Source organism: Camelina sativa, chromosome 4 (genome assembly GCF_000633955.1).
Source record: "Camelina sativa cultivar DH55 chromosome 4, Cs, whole genome shotgun sequence".
Taxonomy (NCBI): Eukaryota; Viridiplantae; Streptophyta; class Magnoliopsida; order Brassicales; family Brassicaceae; genus Camelina; species Camelina sativa.
In genome coordinates this window covers 18,687,688-18,697,240 of record NC_025688.1, presented here as the reverse complement: position 1 = coordinate 18,697,240, position 9,553 = coordinate 18,687,688, and the positions used below count along the sequence as shown (strand labels likewise).

General features: G+C 34.5%; 1 protein-coding gene and 2 long non-coding RNA genes across 10 annotated transcripts; 2 read left to right on the top strand and 1 right to left on the bottom strand.

The window, feature by feature from the left end:
• LOC104781123 lies at nucleotides 579-5,340 on the top strand. 5 transcript variants are annotated; one of them, XR_766863.2, is made up of 7 exons: nucleotides 579-919; nucleotides 1,136-1,348; nucleotides 1,574-1,836; nucleotides 2,702-3,013; nucleotides 3,169-3,364; nucleotides 3,659-3,781; nucleotides 4,512-5,340. It is a non-coding gene; the product is annotated as an uncharacterized LOC104781123 (long non-coding RNA). The 5 variants fall into 5 exon arrangements; XR_766865.2 differs by lacking the exon at nucleotides 4,512-5,340 and having other exon boundaries at nucleotides 3,680-4,050; XR_766864.2 differs by lacking the exon at nucleotides 4,512-5,340 and having other exon boundaries at nucleotides 3,650-4,050.
• Nucleotides 3,998-7,512, bottom strand: LOC104781124. Of its 4 annotated transcripts, XR_002037739.1 has the most exons (6): nucleotides 7,132-7,512; nucleotides 6,741-6,922; nucleotides 5,934-6,043; nucleotides 5,057-5,735; nucleotides 4,245-4,293; nucleotides 3,998-4,075 (listed from the first exon to the last, which is right to left on the bottom strand). It is a non-coding gene; the product is annotated as an uncharacterized LOC104781124 (long non-coding RNA). The 4 variants fall into 4 exon arrangements; XR_766867.2 differs by lacking the exons at nucleotides 3,998-4,075; nucleotides 4,245-4,293 and having other exon boundaries at nucleotides 5,480-5,738; nucleotides 7,132-7,475; XR_766868.2 differs by lacking the exons at nucleotides 3,998-4,075; nucleotides 4,245-4,293 and having other exon boundaries at nucleotides 5,480-5,735; nucleotides 5,950-6,043; nucleotides 7,132-7,473.
• Nucleotides 8,913-9,553, top strand: LOC104784033 (the record flags this gene model as incomplete). Its single annotated transcript, XM_010509110.2, has 1 exon — nucleotides 8,913-9,553. A coding segment is annotated over exon 1 (432 nt), but the record flags the coding sequence as incomplete, so codon positions are not given.

The following is a 9,553-nucleotide window of genomic DNA, read 5'->3' as shown; positions in this document are numbered from 1 at the left end:
GCGCTAGGCGCTATAGCACCGCCTAGACGACCGCTTTGACCGCCTAAAATTGTAGTATCATCATTTTAGTGTATTTTTAAAATTTTAATTGCACAAATTTAAAGTTTATAAGTTTTATTTCTATAAACATAATTATAGATGTTTAATATACTATTTAAAATGAATTGAAATAATATTTTTATTTATTGTTCTGCTTTTGATTTAATATTTTTATTATTCTTATACAAATTTTGTATAATTATGTATATAATATTATATATATATTAATTTATAGTGTAAACGCCTAAACCGCCTAAAACCGCCTAGATTCCGATTAGGCGCTAGGCGTTGAGTCACTGCCTAGTGAACGCCTAGCGCTTTCTTGAACATTGGTATTTATAATTATTAATTAAGATAATATTTGTAGGTTTGTATCTGTATTTTATTTGGACTTATATTTTTAAATATTGTCCAAATCATTTGTAAAAGATTTGTAATAATCTAATGGTATGGATCAATTATTTTGTGCATGTGTGAAAAGAATATAGACATTTGGACAATAAAAGAAAAAGCCCAACTGAAATAATAATAAAAATTACTTCTTTTGTTGAACTTCATCGGGGATCTATCTGGTTTTTTAACCTTCTTCCTTATTTTTTTTAATCTTCTGTTCAATCTTTGATCAATATTGGAAACCGTCAGCTCCTTCTCACCTTCTCGATTTCTCTATCGTTGAAGACCCAAGCATAGGTGTTTTTCTTTTTAATCACCGCAAATCTTCTGTTCAACCTCATATGAAGATTGGAACCCTTAACTCCTTCTCACCTTCTCGATTTCTCTATTCGATTGCTGCGGGATCTACTTCGGAAATACAATAATCAGATGTTTTGAGATCCCACTAAATGAGTTCGTTGATTTCAATAGCGGATATTGTTGTTCGGTAAGTTCTTCAGGCCACTACTCTCTGAAATAGGTTTTTAAACTAATTGAATTATTTGATCTACTTCGAAGATTTCAATTCGTAAGTTCTGTTAGTTTTAAGTTTTTAAAATTCTTAATCCACGAGGGTAATATATGGACCTTAAATTCTGATTTTAGGGTCTGTGATTTTCTAACTTTTGTTATAAGATTAACTAACATCTTCATTCAATTCCAGGTATTTCCTTATGTTTTAAAAGTACAATCACCCAAAACCAAAGCAAGCTAAGTTCAATTTGTATTTCCTTTAACATAAATTATAAAATTCTGTAGACGTCCTCATATACTAATATATGTTCGTTTCAGGTTTACAACGATTGTGTAGAAAGATGGGCTAAAAACATCAACAATTACAGTCAACTAACTACGAACGATGATGACGTCTTACACGGTTAGTTACATGACATGACTCTCTTTTTTGCGATTCTTTTCTAAATTAGATTATGAAAGCCTTGTCCTTTGTTTGCATCTGAAAGAAAACATCAAAACATCAAAAAATCAAGTTTTAACTCAATCAAAACAGCATTCCCATGTTAGCATATTACTTTCAAGATTGTATGTATATAAGTAAGTGCTTCAAATATAATAACTTACCAATCAAGTTGTTCTCATTTAGGTTTCCAGACAGGACAGAAACAAAAGGGGAAAGGGTTAGAAACTGATCATCAGACAAAGATTCCATCCTACTAACAATAGTTTGAGTGATGAAAGACATCTTGAAACGATGGGTAGTCGGTTTGAATTGACCACTGGCTATACTCAAACCGAAGTTCTCGACAGTTCTCTATTGCCCAGCAACGACCTTGTTTTCAAAACGATTGATCAAATCTTTTTTTACCGAAGCATGAATCTTCGTTCCCTGAGTAAAGAGAAGATAAGGTAAATTTTACTTGCATTATTTTTAAAAAAATCTTCTTGCATTTGATGAGATACATAAGAACGTGAACTTACTGACATCTGAGAGCACCATATCGAATGTTTCACCAAACTTTGTTGAGTAGGTCTTCCATGAGTGAAGATGAATGTGTTCGATGTTGGATTATTTATAGTGGTTTTAGTAGTTTAGGGTATCGTATAAGATCGGTTATTGATTGAGTGGTTGCTGATTGCGAGATTATTGGTTCTGTTTAGGATTACATTATGATTGTGATTGAACTTGAAATCAATGTTGATTGATAGTCAGACAAATGGATATAATGCAGAGAGATTTGAGGGCGGGATTGATACAGTAAATATTGTGTTTATAGTTTCCATAGTTTATCCTTTGGAATATTATTGAGATTGATTGTCGATAGTCTTAAGTATGGGCTGATGGACAATTTTAAATAAAATAGGAACGCTAATATGGCCTTATTCGTGTGAGGCCCAAAAGAGATGGAACCGGGTTTGTTGAAAAAACATGCGGATCCTACGTTTAATGGATCAGATTTATTTTTTTTGAAAATTTCGGACAAATTTATCCTGCTCAATTTCACGATTCAGTCTCCTTTATTATGTATTCAGTGGCAATTGCCGTAAATAATAGGATGATTTCAGTCATTTAAAAAAACGTACTCCTTTTTTAATTATAAGAAGATATCATTACACATTTTTCAAATTTTATTTTTATCTTTAAATTAAATTGAAATTTTGTTTCTCTATTCAATTTTAGAAGATAACATTTTAAAATATCAGTAATAATTTTTGTCACATATATATATATATTAATGATATAGAAATCACATAATCCAAAGTTATCAAACAGATCTCAGGGAAAAACATTAGGCATCGAGATAAAGGGCTTACTCGGATATCTAGATTGAGGATGTGAAGAAAGAATTCTGAGTAAATGTAAGGGTGAAGGAGCTCTAAGTATAGTTGTTCATCTAATGAGCTCTAAATATTTACTAAAAAAATAATTAAGATGGAAAGGAATCAAAAGGGTTTGTTTGTTGTCACTATAAAAGAAGGCTCTTAAGACAACGTGACCGCTCCACGTCTCTCTGCCTTTCACTTCACTTCTCTATTTCTCTCCGCCAGCTATGGCTCCTTCTTCATCACCTCTTCGTACTACAAGGTAATAATACAAAGTCTCAATTTTTTTTCTTCTGATAAATGAGAGAAAATGGATAAACGAAATGATTTTGGTTATTAGAATCATCCTGATCTGGGTGTATATATGGTGTTTGTTTATTTTAAATTTTATTTTACTCAATGCTTTTTTGGTGGCAGGCACTGAGATGAAAACAATGAAGCGGATGAGAAGTATGCGAATGTGAAATGGGAAGAGCTTGGATTTGCTCTGACTCCAACAGGTTACATGTATGTAGCCAAATGCAGATAAGGTGAGAGCTTTTCACAAGGAAAGATCCTTCCTTATGGGGATATTTCAATCAGCCCTTGTTCTGCTATTCTCAATTATGGCCAGGTACGTTGTCTTTTCTTACCACTTGTGGCTAAATCTCACTGATTGTAGGTTATTAGAATACAGGATTAAGATATTTGAAGCCTTTAATCTCTAAATGAGGGAGAAAATGATCTGCAGAGTCATAGATTGTGTAGAGTTGTTTGAACTGAGTGTGATAGATAGCCAGCAAAAGTTTTTAACTTTAGCGTCTACATATACGTTTTGATTATTGGTTAAGAGTATATGTCAATATATACCTTTTGAGAGATTCTCTAAATGAGACATTTGTAGCTGAGTTTTCTTCAGTCACAGCAGGTGTAGCAGTTTTGTTTGCAGACTCATTGAGTGAAGGAGAATTAAAAATAAAAGATGACAGCAGCGGATCAGAATCGATATTGGTTGAAGAAGTGAAACTTGTAGAAGCACCAAGAAGAGACTGTAAGTTTGCTTCCCGGAATTCCTTTTTCAAGGCGAGATAAGTAGAGCTATATCCTCCTCTTCGCAACCTTCTCTTTCGCTGAACGTAAAAACCTCTCATCAAGGAATAAAAAAAAATCCACTCTTTAAGTTCTACCAAATGATTATTATATGTACTATAGAGAACCAAGATCATAAACAGATTTAACCATCAGATATTGAAAGTTGAAAGGATATCTTAAAAAAATTGGCATGTTGCGTCGTAATATGCCCAACGATATTCAATCCCACCCTCTTAGTGCATACAGGACAGACCTGGGGGGGAAAACAAAGAAGAAATTTTTTCAAGTCCACGTTTAAAGAGCAAACAGAGAAGTAACTTCAATCTGGATGATCATTAAAAGATCACTAATTTTGATAGAAAAAAAACTGAATTTGCCAAAAGAGAGAGACATGTAGAAAAGACAATGTTAAAAGAACTTACAAAAAAAAGGAATCATATACTTATCTTGTGACCGTCCACGGCTTCTAAACTGCAAAGAAGATGATAGGAGAACAGTTTAACAATGTTGTGAATGAATTAACACTACTTGTAACAATATAAGCACTATCATGATGAAGTAAGGTCATGGAATAAAAAGTACAATCGAAATTAGTCATTCAAGTTATATACCAAACCCAAGTCCTTTGTACTTTATACGACCAATTTCAGGAAACAAAACTCGTCTAAGATTGCTGTTTATGAATGTAGGAGCTTCACCCCTGCCGATGATGACGTCACTGTATTTTTATCGACAATGCTTAACTTGGTTTCGACAACCCAGCCAATAGACTCGAGTCTCAGCTCAGGCGCAATCTATGGCGAGATTGTTTGTTCTGGGAAAAGTCAATGAAACAGAGCATCATCGACACGGCTCTGAGCTCACTCGTCTCTTATTCTAACTTTTCTGGCGGATGAGGATTAGGTGGAGACAATTTCATCATCAGAGAGCTCATCGTGAAATGGGGTAACATCGGCGAGATCTATGGAACTCCAACGAGCAATGGAAACATCTCGACCTCCTCTTACGCAACTCCGTTAAGCAGCTCTCTACCGCCAAGACATATGTTGGTGATGAAACCGCCGACACCGTTGGCTGAATTTTTTCAGCCTTTTGGGTTTTGCAGAGAGGGAGAGAGAGAGAGGCCAGGATCTCTTGTTTCATTAGTCGAAATTAGAATAGACAGAGAAATGGAAGAGGAAGAACACTGAAATCAGAACTTTGTGAACAACCAACCAACAATCCAACAACTGACCTTGCTCCACTTTGGCTTTCGTTTGTTTTTTTTACGGATGATCAATTCTCCTTCTCTTCTCCTTGTTCGATCTTCATCTTCATTTAGCAATTGATTAAACACAGTGTTATGATTTCCTTTGTCTACCCATAAGGAAGAGAAAAGCTGATCTAGGTTGTTCATTTTTGTTGAGGTGTCAACACCTACTTCAATACAGAAGCTGATGTGTACTTGCTTCAATACAGAAGCTGATGTGTAGAGGAAAACAAGTATTGTGTTTTTATTGTATTGATGATGAGGGCTTATATGGTTTTTATTTGTTTTAAATCTATCATATAGGTGCATGAATTTTACAAGTAGCGATATATGTGATAACATATATAGTTATTAAGTATTATCTCTCTTTTACTTTGGGACCAATATACATAAATTTTGGAAAAAAAATGATGATAAGGCATAAGTTAAGTGATATCGTTTGCACAGCTTGCAAACAAATTAGTCTTGGAAGACATGGTTAATAAACAAAAACATTGATGTTATTATATCTGTGGTGGGCTTCTTCTGAAAGTTCAATGTTGTTAGCAATCTCGAGGAGGAGGTGGTCTTCGAATGGTTTTACAAGGCTTTTCATCATTCGTAGCTTCACTTCTAGGAGAACCTCCACATGGTGGGGAGGGATTTACGCATATCGCAGGTGCAGCTGCTTTTAACACACATTTAAAATTCTAATTAGAGATTAAAAAAAAACATTTAATTAGGGTATTCAAATGGTTGTAATAATAGGCACGAACTAATCAGTTTGTATCAACGACACCGTTTTATTTTCGGGACAAATCAATTAATCGTCCCGTTTAACCAATTAAAACCTTACAAACAAGAAGAAGAAGAAGAGACTAACCTAGGTGGACACGAACCTGAAAGGATAGACAGAGCAAACACAGAAGAAGAAAAGTTTGTGTTGTTGTTTTCTTCATGATCATATATTGTTCTTCTCCCTAGCTCCCATGTCTACAAGTAGTGTACATGTATATATAAAAATTGAAGCATGACAAAATCAAACGTTGGGTGAATAGATAAATAAGAAGTCAAACTTTGACGACTTCTTTTGTTTGCTGTGAAAACGCGGTTTTCTACATCAACGATATGTAACATCTTCTCAATAAACAAACATATGACTTAACTAAAATGAATTAGTCTACTTGTGATGCAAATTTTCGAGAAACTTATAAATTGTTACAAAAAGGTCCGGCTCAAACATTGATTAGATTCGTTGATACGATGCAGAAAGAAAATACCTAAACATAGGACCCTTGAATTCTGTGCTCAAGCACCCTTAACACATGTGTTAAGCCGGCACTGGTTACAAACAAAGGTAATTAGTTTCTTTCAACTGAGTATTTATGTGTATAGTTATAAATACGATGGTATTACTTAAAATAAAAAACTACTAGTCATTTTGATTTGCGCATCACTCGAGTATACGTCTACGTACTTAGTTCAGAAAATATCGAAGCGAGAGGACCATATAAGATCAGAGTTCAAAGTGTGGTTACATTTTAACGTCTGCACTAAATATACCCTTCTTCGACCTTCCTAACGAGTCACGACACACAATATATTCCATCTCAATAAATTCTACATCGTTAGTTATTGCTGGATCAAAGTGTAAAGAGTAAAAAATATCACAAATTATTCACATAATTACATTAACTTATTCAAGGGGAGGCCGTGGAAGTTCAACGTTGCTAGGCTACTAGCAATCTCCAGGAGGGGGTGGTCTTGGAATGGGTTTGCAAGGCTTTTTATACGTATGTCCCGGATCTTCACTTCCTCCCTTAGGAGAATCTCCACATGGTGGGGAGGGTCTTACGCATATCTCATGTCTACCTTTTAACACAAATGAGTTTATTTAACCGCATAATTAGAGATTAAGAAGAAAAAAACAGTTACTTGAGAGTTTACACGGTTGTAATAGACAGGACAAACTAATCAGTTTGTAAACTCTAGACTATTCTATTTTTGTGATTTAATCGTCCCGTCAAATGCATCCCTTGAAAACGTTCCTAAAATTTATTGTGGAATAAGATGAGACTGACCTTCGTGGACACGAGCCTGAAATGATAGACATAGAAATATATGAAGCAAGCATAGAAGAAGAAAAGCTTGTGTTGTTGTTTTCTTCATTTTCGTTGTTCTTCCATCTCCCGAGTCGACCAGTGGTGTACATATATAAAAATTGAAGCAGACAAAATCAAACGTATATAGTGAATAAAACAAAAGAAAATAATATTTAAACTTTGACGACTTCTTGTTTGCTGTGAAAACGCGGTTTGGGACATCAGCTATGTAACATCTTCTGAATAAACAAATAAAAGACTTGGCTACTATTAAATTTTATGAACCTAGCTAGGTAATTTGATGCAAGACTTTTGGAGGTTCCGAACTTCCGATATATATATAAATTGTAGGCTGAACGTTTCACTGTTTGTCGTTGATGTATGTCTTATTAGGGATACAATATCCCACATTGAAAGTTGAGTAGGATTTTAAGTGGTATATATAAGATATGGGCCTCTCTACTCATTGCCAATTGGTTTTGAGTTGGAACCCCACGATCTAATATGTCTTACAAATTAGACCCAAATCATATATAAAAAATATGATTTAATTTCGACAAATTCAGGGATAAGAGACTTTCCACATTCGATTGAACAAAGAGAATTTGCACAAGATATCATCTCTAAAGTCCCTTTTCATAACAGCTCAGAAGACTTTCTCTTCTATACATTTGATTTTGCGCATCACGAAAGTTTACGTCGTCTATGTACTTGCATTTCAGAAAATATCGAAATGAGAGGACCATATGAAATCAAACTTCAAAAGTATGGTTAAATGTTAACGTCTGCACTAAATATATCCTTCTTCGGTCTTCCAAACGAGTCACGACACATAATATATAGTCCATCTCAATAAATTCTACATCTACATCAGACAGTCATGTATATATATGGACACACATATATCTCATTTGATGGTACGTATATGCTCACTGTAGAAAGATACATTAAATTTCTTGTATTTACTATTTAGTTTCTTGTTGGATCAAAGTGTAAAAAGAGTAAGCAAAATCTCAAAAATTGATCAACACATAATTTACATGAACATATTCAATGAGAGGCCATGAAAATATGTATCGAAGAGAAATGAATTCCGTATAATGACACGTGAGAAAGTTCTTTTAAATCGTAACCTCTATATGTCAATCATTATGTAAATATTTGAAAAAAATATAATATTTAATTTTTGTAGCCGATTTTGTTTTTTCTCGCCATTTTGTTATCGATTAAACGTTCGGAAACCAAATTCTTCTAATTTTTTTTTTAGAATATATATTTTGCAGATTTCATTATCAGGATCAGTTAATTTCGATGTATCCCCACCTAAACATATTTCATCGGAATAAATCCTAAATCAACATCAGCCTCATGATCCTCCCAAAAAAAATTTAACCGCTTTGAATGCTTTCTTATATTCACATAACTAATGAATATTCACGAAATACTAGCCCCAAAAAAATTTCAACAGATTAAGAGTTGAAAACCTGAATCTGTTTACATATTTTCATTTTGAATGTTAACCAAAGATTCTTCAAAATCTGTTAGACTAATATTTTTGTGAGAAATCTCATGAAACACTATTTTATCCAAATATGTGAAGCCTTAACCACTTGCACAAAAATAAACACGTAAGAGGAATGTGTAATCAATAGTTTAATTTCTATATTTTGATGATTTATTTATTTTATTGAGGCTCCAAAAATTAAGGGCCAAAGCAATCCAATCTACAAAAAAAGACTCGTAAAGTTGTCACTTACCATACAAATAAAACAAAAGCGAAAAAGAGAAAATTCACCAAACAATACAACTTACGTCGACGTGTAACACAACCTCCCACCCGATTTTCTCACTACAAAACCCAACAAAAAATGCATATTATCAACACACAAACAAAAACACACATATCTCTCTTCATCTTTTTGTTTTCCTCCAAGAATCTGAATCTGTGCTTTACTATTTGTGTATAACCATGACGAACATCGACGATACGACGTCTTCTCCAATGGCCCACCCGATCAGTCCATCTACTCAGCCTGATCTTCCCGACCAAACCAAACAAGATCCGCCAAGTTCCCCCGACGAAGCAGCTTCTTCTGTTTCCGACAAGAAAGATCTAGCTTCGCCTGAAGAGAAGAAACCGAAACAGAATCAAGAAGAAGAGAGAGTGGACAGTGGGAGAGAGAGGTTAAAGAAACACCGGAAAGAGATCGCCGGTAGGGTTTGGATACCGGAGATATGGGGACAAGAAGAGCTTCTTAAGGATTGGATCGACTGTTCAACGTTCGACACGTGTCTAGTCCCTGCTGGAATCTCGTCTGCACGTGCTGCTCTTGTAGAGGAAGCTAGGCGAGCTGCTACAGCTTCTCGTGGGTTACAACGATTAGACAGTCGTTGCTTGATC